Source organism: Nicrophorus vespilloides, unplaced genomic scaffold, assembly GCF_001412225.1.
Source record: "Nicrophorus vespilloides isolate i.1.1-1 unplaced genomic scaffold, Nicve_v1.0, whole genome shotgun sequence".
Lineage (NCBI taxonomy): Eukaryota > Metazoa > Arthropoda > Insecta > Coleoptera > Silphidae > Nicrophorus > Nicrophorus vespilloides.
Genome location: NW_017096331.1, coordinates 1 through 22,375, shown reverse-complemented (window position 1 = coordinate 22,375; position 22,375 = coordinate 1). Strand labels below are relative to the sequence as shown.

The window sequence follows — 22,375 nt, the reverse complement described above, 5'->3', positions numbered from 1 at the left end:
TTATAGTTTTATCATGAGTAATTATCATAATAATTAAAATAAATATGCTTTTAATTATTAGTTTAGCAAATTTAACAAAAATTGACATCTGTCATACAATGTCAAATTCATGTCATTTCCTTTCCCAATTGTAAAATTTATCCTTTTTTATAAATATAAAAGTACAAACCGACAAAATTATTTTTGTCTTATATTATATATAAAATCGAAGTAATTTCTAACTCCAAAATTGAAGGACTATTAGAAGGAAACACATGAATATAGGCGAAAAAAAAGCAAAACAAAACGAAAGTGGAAATGCTTTTTTGTTCTTTGACGTTTTGGTTGCCAGGCAGCAATAAAATAATAATTAAGGAGGGCGTTAAAAACGCGTATTTACGGAAGATGAAACCCGATACGTATTTTGCCTTCTCCAAAACAGATCGTAAACTGCGACGACGACGACGCCCCAGCCTACTACTACCCTACCTGTCGTAAATTTTCGTGCAATTTCATACACACATAAATATAGATTACCTTTTCCAAAACAGGAATTGGAATAGAAAACAGGAAAGAATTTAGTGATGGTGCAGATGAACGAGAGAAAAAAAAAAGAAGTTGAATGTTAGAGCAAGCAGCTGTTTTAAATATCGTTTCGGGTTGGATTTTTTGGCCCGAAACTAGTCCGATTTGTTACCAGATTTTTATCGCGGCCCGACAAGTTCCAAACTCAATAATAGAATCCGGTACCGGAAGCGAAACGCTACCCCCCTCATCATCAGATAAGCATCGAGAAAACACCAGAGTGTGGAGCAGAGACGAGCAATAAAATCTAATGGAATATTTGTCAACTTTATTTGACAAACCCTTCTTTTCTATTCAGTTAATACACACGATTTTCTCGTGTGAAAAATAACAAGATTTTAATCATTTTCCGCAAGTAGTGTCCAACTTAACAACTTATTATTGTTAATCAAAGTTCTTAGTTAGATGTGTGAGGTAATATTATATGAACAATGAATGCAACAAATTTCAAGCCAAGAAAATAAGTTACAATAAAAAATCCAATTTCATCGAGAAAAATAATTAATCTTAAAAATAATGAAACGCGAACTTTACGCGCTAGATTATTTCCTGCACTAAATACAACGCAGCTAAATATAGCTATTTCGACTGATTGAGTCGAGTTGTTATTGCACCAAATGGAATATCTTGAAAAATCATTGTTTGAACAATAATATTAAAACGATTTTAGTCACGAATGAAAATTATTCAATTCATTTTATACAGTTATAAATTAAAGCTATTGGAAAGATAATAAAAACGCCAAATCAAGTTTGTGATTTGATTTACAACTCACTATTTAAAAAAAAATAGTGACTTTTCCTTTTTTCCCCAACTATCTCTCTCAATCCCATTAATTAAGCTGTGTGCGTTTCTATAATTGAGTGATTAATTTAATAAACACATTTGAGAAGATTTCTCTGAATTTCGAATACCATAAATAACGAACGAACGTTGGCTGGCAGCGATAGAATGCCGTTGTTGTTTCACATTATGTTTTGTTTTCCATCGATTCTCTATATCTATTTATCTCTCTCTCTCTCTCTTTCATTCAATTAGTCGTACATCCGTCTCTCTCTCTCTCGTTTTAGTACGGACGAGCACTTCGCTCATTTATCCAGAGAGTTCGGCGACGAGTGTTCCCTTGGGAAGGGGTGGATCAATCATTAACAACCTCATCATCATTCATCACATTTTCCAAACCGTCCAATTATCATAACCTCCTATCGCACAAGCTAATGACTCAATCCGGGGAGAGAAAAAAAATTAATCGATATTGCATATGCTACACACTCTATGCGTAAATATACCCAAGCAAAGTGGTGATTCTAAAATTTCACATCAAATATTCCGGATGAGAATCTAAAACGTGTACAAATATTAAATGTAATTGAATTTAAACGGTTTAAACTATTATACCAAGAAATATTATATATTATTAATTATCAAAAATTTGTTTATAAAACAATAAATAAATGTTTCAACATTAGAAAAAGAATAAAAAAAAACAATCATCATTTTCAATCAATTTTCATACGGACTTTTCATAAAGAACATATTATACGGTTTGGCGTAATTCCAATTTTTCAAATTGTCACAAATATACAAAAATTACATTCATTATTCTTTTTGAAATATTCTGACATTGATATTTGGCAAATGTTTCATTTTCATTTTTTATTTTTTGAGAGTAACATGAAATCTTCTTGAACTATAGTTTTATTATTCATTTAATCAATTTTAAATTGAACTCAAAATAAAAAAAACTTTTAGAATAAGTCGAGTTGAAAGGAAATAAAATATATTTATTAAAAAAAATAATGCTTATTTCATCAGTCGTAAAAAAAATCAACCGATACAAAGGGCTATTGATTATTAAAATATTATACTTAAATAACAATCACACTTCAACTAATAAATTTTTATTACAAACTCAATATTTTATTGTCAATTATTTTTGAACAATCTTTATTATATCCATTTATTAATAGAACTTATTTTAGCAAATATCTATAAGTTCTCGAAATAAATTAACTATTGTAAAATATTAAGTATCAGTTATAGTAAAGTGAAGTAAAATAAGAAAATTTCTCTTTCGTCAAATCGCTCTCGTGTGCCGCTCAGGCGAAAGGGCACTAATGGATAACAAATGAAGAGGAATTGTATTGGGCAGACACAGTTCGTCCTACCTTTTAAGAGCAAACTGTATCATTGGTCCTTGGAAGGACGAGTGCGCGGGGTCCCCTCGTCCTAGATTGTCGGCGCCGGACGCCAGGGGGCGCATCGTCGTCCCCCGGCCTCGAGCCTAGGTCCCGTTCCCTGGAAGCTCTCCAGTCGCACGCCAACTCTCGCACTTGCAACATCTCGTTTTTTTTCAATAACCATAACAACAACAAACAACGAAAGTTCGCGAAATAACCAATCCAAGTGACAGCTGAAAAACAAGTGAAATGCGTGAATTTTGGATTTTCTTCTGACAGAATTGATATATTGTAAAAAAAATAAACAAACTTAACTTTATATACATATATATTGCATAAAAAAAGCGTAGAAACAACAAGGAACTTGCGTTGCGTAACCTGCGCGTGTACAGTTTTTGTTTTATTTTGTTAAGTTTTCAACTTACAAGTTAGGAGTGTTTTGTAACGAATCCTTCTCGTGTTTTGTTCTGTACGTACAAATATATACTAGATTTTCACGAAATCCGTGCGATCGGTAGTCTCGCTTTGGCGAGCCACAGTGGACCAGAAGTTGTGGGTGCCGACGGGTGCCAAAAAATGGTGACTTTAATGCCGTACAATTACTTGAATTCCAACAATAACGCAAGATGCACAATGATAGACAAGATGTGCGAACCAAAGGTAGATATCACGAAAATCTATTAGTAATAATCTTAAATCTCTCGTGATTATGAGAACTTAATCAAAACAGTTTCTTTTAATTGCATAAGTAAATTAACCAGAAAATTGTTAACAGCATTGCCGTCATCTTTATCTCTTCGGTTTTCAATTGATACTAAATTATAAAGTTTTGCATACACTTGTTCCAATTAATTAAATCATACCAATGAAATTTAATTATTTTTAATTATACTTCGCATCTATGTTTTTGTTAAAGTTTTCTTTATAAATTACACTTGAAATATAAATACTCCTAAATAATAATATTCCTAATTAAATTTAAATGCGAGTCTAATTAGTTTTTCTTAATTAAATTAAATTAATTGATTTCCTTATTAATATGAACATGACGCTGAATGAATATTTTTCAAATGAAATTAATTGCGTTAATTTATTATTGTAATTAGTCATTTATCAATCAATATAAGATGAATTATGTCTTCTACGAATCGAGAAGTCAAATCTTTGCAATCCATTTTTTGCTAATCCTCATTTGTTTGAACTTTTATTTTCTTATTCACAAGACTACTACGGTTTTTTTTTATAATTCTTTCACTTGTCCAATTAAAGATGTTTTAAGTTATTAATTTTATTTAAAATGCTTATAGTTCCATTATTTGCCAACCTTATTTAATTATATAATATTAATAAACTAAAAAACATTTGAGCGTAACTTATAGAACAATTAAAACAATCAATTAGTCAAGACAACTTAGATAAAAAATACTATTGCCTTAATTCGAAACATGTAATAATTAAAATGTTTTTTTTTATTAAATTAGATTTTAATTTCGGTTGATATTTTGATTGATAACATTATATAATTTTAATTTGAATAGGAGAAATTCGTAATTTTAGTGGAAGAAATTCGAAGATATCTATGCTCGAGTAAGACGGAAACCCTTTTTATCGCGTGAAATAAGAACTTAATAATTCATTAAATTAAACTTTATAATATGGAAAAGATTTAGTTGCAATTAATTGCATTCATTTATAACATGTAAAAATTACATTTATTTAGGTAGTTATTATAGATTAATTCATTTGTTTTATGAAAAAGTTTTCTATTTGAATATTTTAGAGAAAAAAAAACTTAATTATTAGAATAATATTAACTAAATATTTTGTTTTTTATTTATATTGCAATGTCAGGTTGAAGTCAGGGATGTATAGTTAATGTATATGAAATTATATCATTGATTGTGTATTATATATTAAGTAATATTTCATTGGATTCGACTAATATTTGTGTGCATTGTTACGTGTGTTTCAGGTGAAAAGGGCGCGGACGGAATCGACCCCAGATGCAGATAGAGATCGGTGAGTAGTCCCACTTCTTGGACCTCTTTCGTGGTCTTTACACATTTTTTTATTCTCTTCGCCTTTACATTTTATCCACTTTGTCCACAAAGATGTTTTCCTCCGCTTCTTGCTTGTCACATTCCCTCGGACCGAAAGGAACGCACGTCCCGTGAGGGACGCAGTTAAAAATCTCTCCTTCAACATACATTAAAATAACGTCTCCGAGCCTGTTTTCTCGACCCCCTTTTTAACATCATCATCTTTATTTTATTTTATCTTGCTCCTTATTTTTTCGCTTCACAAAATTTTTAAACCTTTTCGACAAACACAAATTATATCAAGACATACTACGAAATACCGATTTAAATTTCGGAGTACGTTAGAAAATTGCATTTTTCTAAAAAGGGTTGACAAGTTGAAAGGAAATAGAAGAGATATAGAAATAGCCGGAATTGTTTTCTATTGACGGGGATCCGGGCTGGAAATAAAACGCACCGCCGTTTGGTAACCGGATCCAAAATTAGTGCGGGCGGAGGAAAATTTGATTCGCGAAAGCCATTAAAAATTAACGGTGCGCTCTTAAAATGCCGTATGCTCGATGAAATGGGATCGAACAAAGGGGAAAACTTGCGAAAAGAAACACGAAGAGATGAAAAACGACAATTGGAATGCACCCAAAATAAGTACAAACATCCCCACTTCGATCTATCTTAAGATTGAACGTTATTCAATTCGAAATAACTCAAATCTGCTCTAGCCTATGCAAAATGTTACGATATTACAATTTCAGTTATCATTTTATATCAATTACCAACAAAAATAAGTTCTACCCTATATAAGGTAAAAATCAAAAATTTACTTCTTATTAGGAAATGTGTCTCAAACCGTTGGACATTGTACGGATAAATGTAAGACAAATTTGGAATTTCAATTTTGTCTTTATTTCAAGTGCAATGTTAATCGTATCATGTAATTAGAAACAGAAGCAGTCTATGTTACGTAAATGTCAGAAGTAGTAAAGTTCTATTGACGTGAAGCATAATGCGTGGAGAGAGAAAGAACATAATGAGTTGGGAAGAGAGATTCTCACAGGATGTGAGGAGGAAGTCGCGTCTCCGCCTCCTTCGTGTCTGTGTCCAGGATTTTGGGACCCAGGGAGGATACGGCTTTGTCCCTCGGGCGATGGGCATGCCGGGAAACACAATGGGGGCGCAAACTTATGGAGACACTAAACGAGGCTACCGTGAAGACAACATCTTTGAACGACGGTGGCCCGAACAATGTGTACCATCCTTGACATAATAGGAAACAACCTTTTTTCCCTCTGTTGTTCCTCATCTTCCTTTCACACTCTTCAAGCACTTCGCCCCCTCCCGCCCTGAATCGATTTCGTGTCTCTTAAAACATCATAATTCATATCGTGCTGTTCAGAAGCAGCAGCAACAAACGTGAAGGAAGAAAAAAGGTACAAGCAGAAGGAACACCAGATTAATGTATGTTCTTCCTTATCGCGAAGCTAATCTTCAGAACGAGGATACAAGAACAAAAAAAAAGTAATATATTTATATTCCTTCGGTTGTAATCGATTAAAAGCCTTTCATATATTTTATTTATATATCTAAATTGATTGCTCGCTTCTCCGGAATTATGAAACATATCAATTTGAAATTAAATATGTGAGACGAATATTTCTATTCAAACATTTTATTATGAATCTTTAATTTGTTTGTGGTAAATATGTAAACATACTCAAAAGAATTATAATTAAATTTTCAATAAAATGATTAAATATATAGAAAACGCATACAAATTCTTTTAAATTCTTGTTTTATTATGTTAAATTTAATTGAATTAATTTGCGGCTGAAGTGATTATAAGCATCTCTAATATTATAACGAGTTACAAACTCAGTATTTTCAAGTGATTCACATGAGAGTTATCTATTATAAACAGTTACTAATTGTTAATAAACTCTTTTTTAAAGATTCGTATAAAGAAAGGTGAAAGCAATTACACCAATTTGCTTTTACTTATAAATTAATAAATCCAAATAGTAATAATAATTTAAGATTTTAGTTATTTTTGTTTTGCTTTTTTATATTGCTCTTAGATGTCAATTAATTTGATGAAAATGTAGAAATTATTTTATTTATTATTACTATTTAGAAAATTTATGAATCGACAGATTTGTTTTTCACAAACAATAAAATTAATTCTGAAAGCGCCTATAAATTATGTAATATATATTTTTGTACCGTTTCTTATTTTCTTCGTCTGCTTCTCCTCGTATTCCTCTCATATATATATTTTTTTTCTCCTTCGAAATGTTTTTTTTTCTCCGTTTCGTTCTCCGTCTTCATCTCTGGCAAGTCTTCGAGTTTAGGCAATCTAATCGGAAATTTATGGCTCGTCTCTTTTCGGACATTTGTACATATATTTACTTAAATATATATTTTTTTTGTGGTTCTCCTGAAATTTATTAATTTCACCAAAGTATAAAATGGCTGCAACGATTAAAAGTAATTTACGGCCAAATAAACCGAAAGACGAACTGAAATGATTTCCGTAGCTCTGCCTACGTAATTTGCCCATATAATTTATTGCGAGTTGTTTGAAAATTACAGTTCTTTCTTTGTTTCTTTCTTTTTTTTGTTGTGCTGACCAAACGCTCTTTGTTATTTACTTTTCCTCTTTCAATTCGCGTTGTTTTATTTTTCTCTCTTTCCTTTGGGCACTCCTCGAGTGTTGAGTCTACGCCGTTTGTTTCTGTTCCGACGGCGGCTGCCGCCCGAAACATGGAAAGAGGACGATGAAAAAGAGAAGGTGGAGGAGGTTTGGAAGAAGCAGAAAGGTTTTTTGGGTTTTGACCCGGCCGCTTTGCATATGTCACAAAATCGGACACGGAGCAAAATTCGAAAATTTATGGATGAAACGAAACACACATACATTACAGTAACGGCAAAAAAAGGATACATGACGAACTAGAACAAACAAAAAAGAGAAGAGAATTTTCGGAATTTGCGTCGATGATGAATGATGAGGGCTTAGCCCATAGTTTCCAAGAAAAATACTAAACTATACCACAAAATATTCGCTTTCAAAAGACATTCCGGTTGCGACGTTGAAACAATAAATTGTGACTTTATTAGTCTACATAGCATTTTGGATTTTCTAATTCAATTAAATAAGCATTCACTTTCAACTTTGAAACAATAAACTTTGATTTTTATCGTACAAAGATTTCATAACTTAACAAAATAAATAATTTCATTTGAAACAATAAATTTAAATTTTACATAGCATTTTAGATGTTCTAAAACAATGAATACACTTACTTTTTTCTGAAACAACACGTCATGTTAGAGTTCAGTAAACAATTATTAATAATTAACTTAAAAAACACTACAATTTGAGAATTTATTAGTTTGCACGCTATTTAATAAAATCAATCTTAACTTTAGACTTCAAAATAATAAATTTTCATAATTGAGCTTCACAAATTTGGATTACTTTCGATACTTAAAACGCGTTAGTACATTCCTTTTTACATTTTAGTAAAGATGTGATAATGTAGCTCGTAATCCGATTAATTTATTTAGCTTACAAGTGGAATGGATGTGTTTGCGTTGAGTGGAATCGAGGATTGAAATAAATTATTAATCACTCGCCTCCTCGCTTTTTCATCTTATTGCTGCTCTTGGGCTCCACATCATTCGTAGTGTGTGTGTGTGTGGTATCTTTTTTTCTCTACTTCTCTTTCGTCTCTCAATCTAACGCCTCCCAAAGAAACACACATTTTGTGTGTCCAATATTCATTTATTCCTTCCAATACATAACATCTTCGCATCATTATCTATGACATTTACATCACTTTCTGTTTTATATTTATATTCGCGCAGTTATAACTGAAAACGTTTATTTATAATTATCATCATTATAAATTATACATTTCAATTATGTGAAAAATGCAAAAGAAAAATGGCAATTTGTATAATTGCAGAAACAAGTACTTGTTAAGTTTTAATTCATAAATGACAATTTATATTGATACGTATTGTAATGACATTTGTGAAATTGAAAGAAATTATTGCACAGCACTGTATAAAGAAATCTTAATGAGCAATTGAACAATTAAGAAGAACTAAATATGGTGGCATTTCGAATATCAACAAGATGGCGTCAAGCGTAAACAGCTGATTAATCTGACAGCTAACCTAAGAAATGAAACCGGCGACATGGTCGAAACGAGTACAAATTGAAAGGCAGGTTCCTTTTGTATGGATTCAGTTTATTTCTTGTCGCGTTTTACGTGCGTGCCTGAGAATAAACGAGGTGAGATGAATGAAAAAGAAGACAAGGTATATAACAAATGTCTCTCTCATGCACACGTTCGAATGATTCTCCCTAGCCTTTTCCCACTTGTCCACGATTTCATCTTCTTTATTTCGTTGTTTGTTTTTCTGTTTTGGTGTGTTTGTTTGAAGCGAGGAGAATTTATGTATCGTGATCATTGATGGCTACTATCTTGTATCTACAACAGTTTTCGGAGTTTTATCAAATTTTAATCTGGGAACCGAACAATTTATATCTCCGGCCGAACATCCATTAACTTAACTAATGGATGTGTGTCAAACGGAAAGACACGACTAGCTCATGTACTGAAGGGAGTCCAGGCACGCCAGATATGTGCAATATTCACACTCTCGTTTAATTTATACACACGCAACGTGAGATAGCTCCATCTCCGTTCGTCTCGTACTCTCTTCCTGTACTCTCCAAACAGCCATCCTTCGTCCAACGTTGGATCCATAGGAGGAGGAAACACGAGAATCCCAACGAGAGGACGGATAAGAATTCCGCTTGCGATCGCGCAACGGCGATAAGGCGTTAATTAAACACACACCTACTCGTTTCTGATATTATTCTGCAAACGGAAAACACAGCCAGATATCCACGTACTTTGGCAACCGGCGACGTGATTTATATCCCATGGTTCGTGTTTAACTCCAGGCGCGAAGTTTTGATTTCATTGTTTAGAGGCCCATTATAATCTTAAAACTGGAGATGAAACATCGAGCAGTTAACGACGAAGTACGTTACACACATACATACACATTCGAGAGTTTCGAGCACGAGAAAGAAAACCGAGAGATTCATTTTGCTCCGTCTTCCTTCCAATATACCCTGTCAAGCTGTTCGCAGCCTGGTAGTAAAATAGTATTTAACTGAAATGGATGAGTAAATATAAACCTGCCTGGGGAAATTTTTACTCTCCTCTTCTCCTGTATTTATATTATTTCAAAGATTCCCTCAAACGACAAGGCTATTTACCTACAACCCAAACACTCGTTCCACGGCAAAACTAACAGCTTTAAAACTATAAATACTGTTTCCTTTTTCTTTCCCCGCTTCATACACTGTACGTTAACAAACGCTACTCGTTCCCCTTTCCCCCCATTTGACACTTGACAGTTTATTTCCTTTTTTTATACAAATTCTCTCTATTTTATTAAACAATGAAACTATCAAAATTATTTAATTCATATTACTGAAACTTCATAAATGTCATAACATGTATCATTTCTTAAAGTAACAATTTGTTTTAAAGTTTATCATGAATATAATTAATATTTGAGTATTTGGTCTGATTATCGTTTGTGAATATATATAATAAATGATGATGTTTTACATAGTCATTAATTAAATGTGCGAATTGTAATCGAATTCCGGAATGTTGATTTAGTTTAATTCCGATCAATTCTTGCAAATTGTGCACTAATTACGGGTAATTATAAATTTATTTGTTTGTTTGTGATGCACGCACAATTATTGTGTTAAATTAGTAGGGACCAGTGCCAAAATTAAATACTGAACAAATTCAGTGTATTTTCCGGAACACAAGATCAATTTTCGAAATGTTTTTTAACAATAAATGCAGCGTTTAAAGATACATTTTGATCGTCATCATTATGGACTGGAAATTTATTTGTTTGGATTCTGGGGCCGACGGTGTTGTATAAATAAAGCTGCAATGTGAAGTATTTAAAAAGTAATCCAGGAGAGAGAGAGAGAGACAGGACAAAAAAAAAGAGTTAAAAGAAGCGAGCCAAGTGATATATCTGTCAGTGATGGAAAGGCATAATAATGTTTTTCTGTTTGTTTAACTAAACGAACTTCCTAATCTTAAAAACTAGACCAAGAAAACAAAGAATGCCTCGGCCAGCGTTTGTTCACTCATCGGCTTCAGATGATGATGATGATGATGAAGTTCGACGATGAGGAGAGCTACCAGCCAACATGTGTGGACCAAATGTAAAGGAAAGTCGCCCTCCGTCTTTGTCGGGACTCCTTTCGTTCCCGGCCTCCTCCTCCTCATCCTTCTCTTCATCGTTAACCACCACCATTAACTTATATACAGTTGACACTTGTTGTTTTCACAGCTAAAACCTGTGCCACAGCCAGCCAGCCCGGCTCAACATGTTTCACCAAAAACGACCTCATTTTTACTTTATTTATTCTCTTCTGCCGTTTTCTGCCTTTCAAACGCATAGCGTCTATTTATAACTAGCGATTCCACTCTAATTATCTTTAAATTTCCCATTTGCTCTCAGTGTTTCTCGTTTCATTTTATTCTGCAACATTTCAAGCAAATAATATTTTAATTTCTACACCTTATGCCTATTTTTTTTTGCATTTAATAAATCTGATATTACCGATTTTGATGAAGTTATTACTATTCTAATAATTTTCAATAAATACTTGCCTTAAAATTAATAACTTATAGTTATTTTATTACCTACTGATACATCATCTTTTATAGGCGTATTCGATTACTAATTTCATTCTGAATATTTGGAACATTATTTACAAATGTGTCTAAGAAAATGCATGTATTGTTATTTTATAGCATTCGAGCAGATTATAGGTTTTGATGTTATGGTGTATTTTTGTGTATTTTTTTTATGAGATGAAGAAAAAGCGTGAGGTGGTCCGGACTGAACGTGAATAGATGACTTGGGCGACGTGTCATTTGTTTCAGTCTCCGAAAATGACAAGCCTACAGAATTCTGGCATGGCTCAGGCCGTTGGGAAGTAGACATATAAATGTGAAAATAAATAAGAAATGAAAATGGTGTTCGTAATAAATTGGACGGGAGACAAAGCGCATGGGTTTCTTGGAAAGCCTTTGGTGCGGGTGTTAGAAAACCGTAAGGAGGGAGTCGATGCAAATCCCGCCTTTGTTACCATCTCTCTTTGGAGCAACGGAAACGGTGAATGTTTCATCTTCTTTTAAAATCTTCTTGTTCTTCATCTTCTCCCTGTCCAAGCCGAGTGACAGGCCAAGTGACGTGCATCATGTCACTCGAAGGTGTATTTTAAGCCGCGAAGCGACGAAAGATTTTTCCTCTTTCGAAATATCAAGAACAATCTGAATTCGAATCGATTAACAATTGGACTGAAGCCCATCGATCAGTAGTGTTGATGGCCAGGTATAATTATGTCAACTGCTCCAGCCTAATCGGCTTATCGTCATCATATGTGTTGCTTAGCTACCGCACTTAGCGAATAGTAAACAAAACTATTTACTTAGTTAGTTAGGAACGGATTTGTGGATAATGTTGCGGTTTTGCTTTTGTTTTCTGTTATGTTAGATACGCTGCAGTGATAAGGAAGGTGGGATTCTTCCCTCCTGCAGGGCTTCGGTTCGGTTTTAAAATTTATGCCGAGTTGTTACCAAGTTTTGATGGCGCTTTTACGGCTTCGCGTTTTATTGTGCGTCGTCTTATTAAGGACGGGAGGGGGCGAGAGATGGTCTCCGCTGTAACTGAAAACTCGACGAAAAAGAGGATAAAACACGTTGGGGGGAACTCAATCGTTTGTGATTAATTTCTAATGAATTTTTGACCACCCAAAATGCTGATCTCCGCTCCGATCGGCTGGAAACCGATGCGGTCGAAGAAGAAGGCGAAGGGAACGAGAGAGGACAACAGGAAAAGTGAAGAGAGAGAGAGAGATAGGCATGTTTTCGGGCCCTTGGTTGTTGGTCACGAGGTTCGGGCCGCAATATTTCATCAAAAATTTTGGTCGAGTGAACAATTAAAAACACGGAACTTAATCTTGATCAATTCGTTCTGGTTGTTTTGTCACATAACACGTCGGACCTCCAGGTCGTGGTGTGGTGTGCCCACCTACCTTCGTCTGTTTTATTATCCTCATCCATCTCGCTTCTTTGTTTCTTCCTCCTTTCTCATCTCACTCTCTCTCTCTCTCTCTCCTACTCTCTTGCACTCATGCATACTCTGTCCGTCCTGTACATATTTTACTCTTCACGCAATCTCGTCGGGCCGTGGATTAATTCCATTACAACTAAATAAAGCCTCGACCTTATCGCATCAACCATTTGTAGTTGAAAACGCTCCACTCGCGTGGCTCTACATAACCCACCAGAATGTGGGATTATCTTCGAAGTAAACATAAATTGTCCAATTTGCGGCAGATTCTTTGCATCTATAATCTTTATAAAATATCCGATTTACTTTCACTCACATCATCATATTAATAATAACATTAGTATTTAAAATATTATTTTCGTTCTAAATAGTTCGAGTAATTGATTAAATAAATAAAATATTTTCTTTTTCATTTACAGATTGGTGGCAGACACAACTTGTAGCCCACAGAGTGCACATTCTTCTTCCACCTGCGGTAGTCCTCCAGTTAGTGCATCGTTATCCACGAATCACCTAAACGTTAACCAACTTTCGACGCCAACTGCGACTTCCTGCATAAGCTCATCACATTTACCGTCGTCATGGTCCATCCTGACGGACGGCGTGAAAAGCGAATTGCGGAGTCCCGGATTAGCCGACTCCGAGGTGGCAGCCCTCTCGCAAGATCCATCAAACTTCTACACTGCAGCTACGGCAGCTGTTGACCTGGGCGCCGTCTACGATAAAGACTATTCACAATCGTACACTTCGGCACATCAGTATTACAATAGGTACGAAGACTAGAATGAGACATCTAAAATACGTTTACTAACGTTTGTTTTTTCTTTCTTATTATTTATTAGCATGCAGCAAGCCTATGGAACGACAAACCCAGCAACTGCTGCGGCCACCTACATGAACCCCGCCACCTCGTCATTCTATAACACTCCTTCCTATCCATATACGACACTAGGAACCACGCGGTCTCTGAACCCTGCTTGCAAAGGGAACTCCAGTTATCTTTCCAGCCCTTACTCTTCACCGGCCTCTCCTTTCCAAAGCACCGGACAATGCGGACAATACTCGCCGTACACCACGTACACGACTCCGCCTTCTTCCTCGTTCACACAAGGATTCCCAACTCAGGTATGTAATCAGAGTACATACAAAAAATACAATGATACTCATCATCTCCATCTTTTGTTCAGGATTACGGAAGCTACGGAGGATACCCCACGGATGCTCAATCTGCTCAGTACACTTCCAGCTATTACGCATCCCAAAGCTACTCACCATACGTGAGTTCACCCAGTTCGAGTGGAAGCGTCGGCACTTCATCCACCTATCAACTGGCTGCAACTACTTTACCAGGTAATTAATAAATTTAAATTAAATTTTGCTTGAAAACATAAATTGTCGTATACAATTTAGTTTAATGCGCAATGCAATAGATGGCACTCGCGCTTAGTTTAACACCATTTTGACAGAACTGTCAGCGGCTAAAACATAACCTAATTAATTAAAGTTGTTAGCAAATCGCTACTTGCCAGCGGTTTAAAACTAGTTTAAATCAAACAAATACTGGTAGTATTATGCTGTGTCCGTATAGCGATACGAGTGGAAGTGAGGACGATGAAGGTGTACTTTTGAATAATACTTAATAATTATATGAATAAAAAGAACAGTAGTATATAAACTTAGGTATTTGAGAATATAAGGCTTCCCTATTAAGAGTTCATCCAAGTAATTCTTAATTGTTTTTCAGAGAGTCCATCAAATGGAGTATCATTGGTGGAGAGCCCAATTTCCCCATTGAAGGGGGATACAAGTTCAAGGAGGTCAAGGGAGTCGACAAGCAGCAGCCTGGGTTCTGAGACCAGGGGTACAAGAGGACGAGGCAGGAGGACCAATACAGTATCCCCCAGTGCTCCTGAATCCAGCACAGATAGAGTATTCATTTGGGACTTGGATGAAACCATCATCATTTTTCATAGTTTATTGACTGGAAGCTATGCATCAAAATACCAAAAGGTTATTATTAATAATAAACAACTATCATTAAAAAGTACTAATTTTTAAATGTTTCAGGATGCTCAAAGCATTGTGCAGCTGGGTTTCAGAATGGAGGAGATGGTTTTTAATTTGGCTGACACCCATTTCTTCTTTAATGACATTGAGGTTTGTTCTACAAAATAAAATATTAAAATACAAGTAATTTTCATGTAATGTTATTTTCATTTAGGACTGTGACCAAGTTCACATAGATGATGTATCATCGGATGATAATGGCCAGGACCTGTCCAACTATAATTTCGGTAGTGATGGTTTTCATTCAGCAGCTGGCGGAGGTGGAAACTTGTGTCTAGCAACGGGAGTTCGAGGTGGCGTTGATTGGATGAGGAAGTTAGCTTTCCGCTACAGGAAGATCAAAGACACATACAACAACTATAGAAATAGGTAATTATCGATTGTTATAGTGTATTTCACAAATTACAGAATTATTGGAAAACTCATTTTATTATTAAACATTTTAGCGTTGGTGGTTTATTGGGAACTACGAAAAGAGAACAATGGCTGCAGTTGCGAGCTGAAATCGAAGCGGAAACTGATAATTGGTTAACGTTGGCTACGAAATGTTTAACGTTGATCAACTCCAGAAGCAATTGCGTGAATGTACTCGTTACAACAACACAACTGGTACCGGCTTTAGCAAAAGTGCTGCTCTTTGGACTTGGAGGAGTCTTTCCAATTGATAACATTTACTCGGCAACGAAAATAGGTATGCGAATTTCAGCCTAACAACTGTTGAACCAGTCACAAATAACACTATTTTATAATTTTAGGAAAGGAGAGTTGTTTCGAAAGAATAGTGACTAGGTTTGGAAGGAAGTGCACCTATGTGGTGATAGGTGATGGTCAAGATGAAGAGGCAGCAGCCAAAGCATTGACCTTTCCCTTTTGGAGGATTACAAGTCACAGTGAGATAGCAGCACTATACAACGCCCTCGACATGGACTTCTTATGATTGCATCGAACCCGCAATATAAAGCTTTTTAATATTCTGTACATAATCTCGTAAATATTGTAATAAATGTATTTAGTTATGATTTTTATATGTTATACAAATTATATATATATTTTAAATGACTTCGCGACAGAAGTTAAATTATTATTACTATAAAATCGCAAAAAAAAAAGAAATTTAGTTGAAGTCCCTTGTGAATATGTGCCAATATTATTTTAATTTCTTTATACAATTTCGTTAAAGCACAATTATTTCTTTGCATTTATTTTAATTGCAATTGTAATTATCCATAGTATAAATTATGATCTTTCGTTCTAGAATAAATATGAATGTATATTATACATATGTGAGGTAGGGAATAAGATTAATCCCTATGATTTTTTAAATGTAAATATTATAATGCACATACAATAATGCGAACGAATGAGTAAGTGTTTATCATTAATATATCTTATGGCAGAGAAGGTAAAACAGTAAAAATGGTTCAAATCGAAATGTTAGTCGGCATTGTTGTTGTCGAATGCACACTCACAAATCACTATTTGTTGTGACTGTACAGATTTATGCAAATTTATTTGATTTAAAATAATTAAATATACATGTTTTATTTACAATAAGTATTTTCATTTCCATATTTCCCAATCAACTCATATTTTCTGTCAATGATTAATTGTTTTTTTTTGTTAATACTATGCTTTACCAATTCATTGTCAACGTAAACCAGTGGTTTCCAAACTTGATGTTACTACGCCTCCCTCAAAAGTATGTAATCATTTGGCGCCTCCCCACACCCCTCCATTTCATAAAATGAACGCGTATTACAGCAATATGGATAAGAGCACAGAAATTTATCTATACTTGTTGGATTCCACAAACATTCAGATTTCATATGGATACATTGGATTCATTATATCTAATATAGTTTTCGAGTAAATCAATGAAATGTAAAAACACTATTTTTTCGAACGTTATTTTTCAGTTTTTCAACTTTGAACGCGTATTACAGCAATATGGATAAGAGCACAGGAATGTATCTATACTTTAGCAGATATTTGGAAAATTGCTCACTGCTACTAATATTCCTCCCCTTAGACTAGTCGACGCCTCCCCAGGGAAGCTTGCCTCACAGTTTGGATAACGCTGAAGTAAACCATGATCAAAATATACAATCATCAGAATAAGCTATATTTCTAAGAATCGTTATAGTTTCTGAAAGGAGTTTTAAAAATTAACAAATACCAAAGAAATGACACCAATTATACTTTATTTCCGATACCTATATTCTCTTACAATCTTTAAATTCGTTTATAAATATTTTATTACGGTTGTCTAATAGCCATATACAGATATACTTATATTTTTATATAGAGTAATAAAATAAAACACATATGTTGGACCAAATCGATCCCAAGTTAATATATTTATGAACGAATGTAATCCACTTCCTCGATCCGCCGATTCATCAATCATCAGTGGGATTGTCTCGACTCGACAATTGATTAAAAAGTTGTAGCTTCGAAATTAAGCTCATAATAATAATACAATTATTGTATACAAAATTAAAAGGAAAATGAATATATTTGTTAGGATTTCTTGTTCTTCCACACACACACATACCCAGGGTGATGTGCCCTGTTTTAAACTATATCACAATGGTAATTAATATAATTTCACTTTTTCTTATTTCTTTCATTTGAAAACTGATACCAATCCAGTCTGGAAAAAAAAAACGAAACTAATCCATTAATTAAATATTACATTGTAAACATCTTTCATAAATAAACTGAAACGAAACAAAAGCAACGGTGATATAAAAATAATTTAATCTTTAAGTCCGTATTAAAAAGAAAATAGAAGTAATTTAAGAAACAAGAAAAAAAAAACGAATACAGTAGATTAAAAATGATCAATAATAAGAAGTGATTTTCAACGTTTTAGAGTGTGGTTCTTACTGTTTTATTTTATTGGAATTTTTCAAGTCTACGTCTTCGCACCTCCATATCTCCTGTCTTTGGAGACGACTCCTCGGTAGAAGAAGATGCCCCTGGTTGTTGAGACGAGGAAGATGAAATATCTGCAGGCTCGAGTGTCTTTGATGTAGTGGGACACGTGTCTGATACCTTACCAACAGTCTCCGGGCAATGCGTGCTGCTGCTGATATCCTCCGATATATTTACGCTTTTCTTATCGACCGGTACTGTTATATTACGAGAGGGACTTGGCATAGACTCTTTTACATTGTGCACCGAGGAAGATGAAGCAGCAGCTGCATCAGTTGCGGAATTCACTACTGGAGGAGTCAACGATCCGGCTGCTGAAGCAGATGAAGTCGATGCTGCAACAGGGGCTGAGGTTGCAACTGACGAAGCAGATACAGATGACGCTGTAGCAGAAGATGTGGCTACTGAAGGAGTTGAAGATGCGCTAGCAGAAGCTGAAGGTCCACCTTCGGAAGGCTCTGATGATGCGGTTGGTGGAGAAGCCTGAGTGGAGGTTGATGTCCCAGCAGAACTAGTACCAGGTGTAGCGTCAGCGCGTTCTGCCATGTTATTTTGCATGGACATCGAGATAGCGGCTGCCGTATTGTATTGTTGGAACATCATATTTGCAGCATCCAGCATCAACTATAAAATATTTTATAATTACTAAACATTCTTCAAGTGTTGCAATTAACTTTATGGAAACAATAATTAGAAAATGTAAAATCTCTTTACTTGAATATTTCTGAGCCACTGGATCCTGGCCTCAACGTTCTCCCGTTCACGACCTTCCATACGACGCAACTGTTCAGGAGACAAGTTGGATAGATTCGGTGGAGGCATAGGCGGTGGCTGCATAAATCTTATCGGAGGAACTGGGATGAATGGAATCATACCCGGTGGAGGAATACCATGGTGACCAGCGAGGTTCGGTTGTGGTACCGGAATACCACCAGGCATTTGCGGCTGCTGTTGCTGTTGATTGATAAGTCCAGCCGCCTGTTGTCGTAAATTGTTATTTAACATCAAAAATGGATTAGGAATATTGAAATTCACATTGCGCAAATTTGGCACTGCTGGTCTTGGAGCTCTCTGCGGATCTGGCCTCTGCTCTGCAGTGGGTGTTCTCAGAATATTCAATCTGCAGGTTGGGCAGGTCTGTTGCCTCTGGAACCAAGACCTCAAACAAGAAGCGTGAAAAATGTGATTGCAGGGCAGTTTCTTTGAAGCCACCGTCATTTCTTCACGGCAAATAATGCAAACGTTATCTCCAGCTTGCAATTCCTCTAATGTAGCATCTGGATAAAGAGTGTTCATATTGTGGATAGCCCTTCTGGACAAAATTACATCATTGAAAGCCTTTTTGAAATTCCTTATTGTATAATACATCGGTCTTAAAGCAAATAATGGCAACGTATAGATACGGACCATTATGAACATGAAAGCGATGTAGAGAATAACCTTGATCAAACCCATTACTAACTCAGTGTAGAGCAGAAATACTGCCTTATTGTCCCATGGTGTTTCACTATGTAAATCGACTGTATACAGAGTGTACTTGATTATGATGTTAATAACCATGGTAAACAATATGGCATATTCAAATCCGAAGACTAACTGGACAGAAGCCCCTTTGGATACTGTCAGTTGGTAGGCATGCTCCACAAAATATATATCAAGTGAACCAAGAAGTAAAAGCAGTGCCATAACGCGTAAATGGAATATATAACTTATAACTGGACTTCTTTCCATCTGAAATAATAATAATTATCATTTAGTATCATTTATGTATTCCCAACAGGGGATGAATAAAAATCCTCACATAGTCAACTCTGTCTTCCGCCAACCAATGGAAAGATTTCAGGAACAACAGCAGTGTAAAAAGAGATACAAACTTGGGATTAAAATCATCTCGAAAAACAGTGAAAGCCAGACAGGTTTCTGTGATGGCATACCAGGACCTCTCCATCAAATGCTGAAAAAAAAAGCCATCTTTCTAAGCATCTCTGATTCATACTTTATGCAAACTACCTCAAACTCTGTAGTCCTCAATTGTCCAAAGAATACTTTTCTCATGACACGGCCAGCCAAAAGTACACATATGAAAGCTTGCAGATAAATGACCTACAATATTAAAGAAAATTAATAATATACACTGTTTTTTTATTGGGATAAACTACTTACAGCCATGCTAGGATTAGACTTAGTAATATATACTACAGAAGGATAGAACTGTTTTTTCTGGTAGTAAGCATTAGCAACGACCGAAACGGTCATGCATAGGGCAAGTAACGAAAATCCGACGGATCGCATCTTGGCGCCTGGTTTTTGTTTATCAGCACTTGAAGTTCAATCAGTTTAACATGCCACAAAGAGTATTAACAAACTCAACATTCGTTCGCTTGTATTCCTCATATGTTATCTTACACTAAATGACACTAAATGTCAAAAAATCAACTAAGAAACGTCATAACAACAGTGACATCTAGAGAGCAATCATGGTAGTTACATGCGTGGAACGTCGTGATTGGTGCAATTCAAATCGCAAACGCAATTACATATTCCTATCAATATTGATAATACACTCATATTTGTGATATTAACAAATACGGTACGTGTTATTTATTTTGTTTTGCACCTAAAAAAGATTAATTTACAAAATAAATTTATTGTATATACCTTGTTATAAACATCTTCATTTTTTATTAAGACTCAAAAGCAAATAATTACATTATAAAATATGAAAAAATAAAAGCACAGTATAAAAACAATATTCTAGGAAAAAGTCACAGTAATTGTTTTCAATTATTCAATTGATAAAACAATAAAACTTATTAAATAAAATAATAATTATAAAACATTCGATTACTTCGTTTTCTCTCTCTCTCTCTCTCTAACTTTCTTTAACAATGCGTATGTACATAGTTTGCACAGCACTCTCGGATATACGAAAATATAAAAAAAAACATCTATCGATATATAAAGAAATATAAACTATGGCCACTTAATTCTTTCTTTTTTTCTTTATGTCCTTACTTCATACTCGGAGACAATGCGAACATAATTTCGATATAGAGTCAACGTTAAATTTTAATCAATTCAAGTCCTTGCTATAAAAATCAAATAAAATTTTCGAAATTATGCTCGCATGCTCTGGTAAAGCAGAATTTTGGGCTATCTACTTGCATAGCAAAATAAGAATGCTAGAAGGAATTTAGTAGTGATGCGTGTTCCTCGTCGTTGCGATTACTTTGAGCGGTGTTTGTTTAGCTTCGGAAACCGGTGTCCTGCAAATTCGGCGTGGCGACTTCGGGTTTAAAGTCCTCTTGATTTGGGGTGCATTTCTGGGTGTTACACATTTTGGGGATGTCGTTGGTTCTGACCCACGGCGATTGCAGTCTCTCAATATTGTCCTATCCATATTATCTACAAATGCAATTATAATAGATGCAATTAGAGAATGTAGTTATATAAAATAGTAGTGGTATAAAACACGGTTCAAAGTCGTAATAAAATAGACTATTTACTGAGAAGCAACTTATTTACACATTACAAGGTACTTTAAAGATATTCTATTAAAATTATTAAACTTAACTGAAATGTGAAGAACAAATCTTATAATGTTCATTCGCTAATTAAGTTTACTTACATTCTTGAGGTGGTGGCGCCTTCACGCTGATACGTTGCATTCGAATTTGTGGACTTTTGTTGCAATTTCTCTTTCTAGGTGAAATAGCCTTCTTTCTGCGCTCCTCCATTTTTAACGACTGAATCCTGCTGTTCTTGTCAAGAACTCGTGGAGCCCCGATTTTGGTGCTACGTGTTTGAGATGATACGCAATTGGATTCTCCAGATTTGTTGCTACTACACTCTGAATCCACTAGGTTATCAAACAATTTCGCCTTGGCCAGCACCATCCCAGCGTTTTGACTGCGCAACTTCGCCAGCGACGCCCTACAGTTTTCAGTGACTCCAGGGTTAGACATAGGCGTAGCATTGAAAAATCCTTGCGCACTTTTCCAACTCACCGTAGAGGAGTTCGATGTCATCGAATTCGCCACTACGGACGGCGAATTGTTACCATGAAACGAATTCGAACGTGTCTTCGGAGGTTCTTCAGCCGTCGTAGGCTGCGGCAAACCCGTTTGAACGGTATTAGGTCTTCCCCTGCGGAGGGCAGACTTAGACGCGGAACTCGTCACGCACCAAGACTGATTTCTATTTAATCTTACCTGGTCGCGTTCCCGGGATCTGCGTCTCAAGCTTCCGATTTTTCTGGCACTCGGAGACCTGAATACTTTAGGTTCGTTCGATCGCCGAATCTTCAGTTCTCTGCTCAACCTCTTAGCGAGCTGATCTGTCGTAGGGCTAAGCGGCTCAGTTTGTACAAGGGTTTGCTCGTATGCCATCTCTACA

At 35.2% G+C, this 22,375-nt stretch overlaps 3 protein-coding genes across 3 annotated transcripts; 1 reads left to right on the top strand and 2 right to left on the bottom strand.

The window, feature by feature from the left end:
* Positions 1-2,920: 2,920 nt before the first annotated feature.
* LOC108556698 (eyes absent homolog 2) lies at positions 2,921-16,062 on the top strand. The gene is made up of 10 exons (XM_017912907.1): positions 2,921-3,404; positions 4,717-4,763; positions 13,396-13,746; positions 13,819-14,101; positions 14,164-14,326; positions 14,721-14,986; positions 15,044-15,133; positions 15,198-15,412; positions 15,490-15,734; positions 15,799-16,062. The coding sequence occupies exons 1-10, from the start codon at positions 3,321-3,323 to the stop codon at positions 15,978-15,980; spliced, it is 1,926 nt and encodes a 641-aa protein (XP_017768396.1). The 5' UTR covers positions 2,921-3,320; the 3' UTR covers positions 15,981-16,062.
* A 1,733-nt stretch (positions 16,063-17,795) lies between these two features.
* Positions 17,796-20,412, bottom strand: LOC108556696 (E3 ubiquitin-protein ligase synoviolin A-like). The gene is made up of 5 exons (XM_017912904.1): positions 20,144-20,412; positions 19,991-20,083; positions 19,782-19,934; positions 18,695-19,711; positions 17,796-18,604 (listed from the first exon to the last, which is right to left on the bottom strand). Exons 1-5 carry the CDS (start codon positions 20,270-20,272, stop codon positions 17,942-17,944), a joined length of 2,055 nt encoding a protein of 684 aa, XP_017768393.1. The 5' UTR covers positions 20,273-20,412; the 3' UTR covers positions 17,796-17,941.
* A 395-nt stretch (positions 20,413-20,807) lies between these two features.
* On the bottom strand, positions 20,808-22,368 carry LOC108556694. The gene is made up of 3 exons (XM_017912900.1): positions 22,192-22,368; positions 21,609-22,089; positions 20,808-21,385 (listed from the first exon to the last, which is right to left on the bottom strand). Exons 1-3 carry the CDS (start codon positions 22,366-22,368, stop codon positions 21,174-21,176), a joined length of 870 nt encoding a protein of 289 aa, XP_017768389.1. The 3' UTR covers positions 20,808-21,173.
* Positions 22,369-22,375: the final 7 nt, after the last annotated feature.

Excerpts from the sequence above, each read along its gene's own strand:
- LOC108556698 (XM_017912907.1), top strand. The coding sequence starts at position 3,321 with ATGGTGACTTTAATGCCGTACAATTACTTGAATTCCAACAATAACGCA. Across the intron at positions 3,405-4,716 it reads ACAAGATGTGCGAACCAAAG|GTGAAAAGGGCGCGGACGGA; the intron begins GTAGATATCACG and ends CGTGTGTTTCAG. Across the intron at positions 15,134-15,197 it reads TCTTCTTTAATGACATTGAG|GACTGTGACCAAGTTCACAT; the intron begins GTTTGTTCTACA and ends ATTTTCATTTAG.
- LOC108556696 (XM_017912904.1), bottom strand. The coding sequence starts at position 20,272 with ATGCGATCCGTCGGATTTTCGTTACTTGCCCTATGCATGACCGTTTCG. Across the intron at positions 20,084-20,143 it reads AGTCTAATCCTAGCATGGCT|GTCATTTATCTGCAAGCTTT; the intron begins GTAAGTAGTTTA and ends TTAATATTGTAG. Across the intron at positions 19,935-19,990 it reads TGAGGACTACAGAGTTTGAG|CATTTGATGGAGAGGTCCTG; the intron begins GTAGTTTGCATA and ends TTTTTTTTTCAG.
- LOC108556694 (XM_017912900.1), bottom strand. The coding sequence starts at position 22,368 with ATGGCATACGAGCAAACCCTTGTACAAACTGAGCCGCTTAGCCCTACG. Across the intron at positions 22,090-22,191 it reads GATCCCGGGAACGCGACCAG|CCTACGACGGCTGAAGAACC; the intron begins GTAAGATTAAAT and ends GGTTTGCCGCAG. Across the intron at positions 21,386-21,608 it reads GGCGCCACCACCTCAAGAAT|ATAATATGGATAGGACAATA; the intron begins GTAAGTAAACTT and ends TTGCATTTGTAG.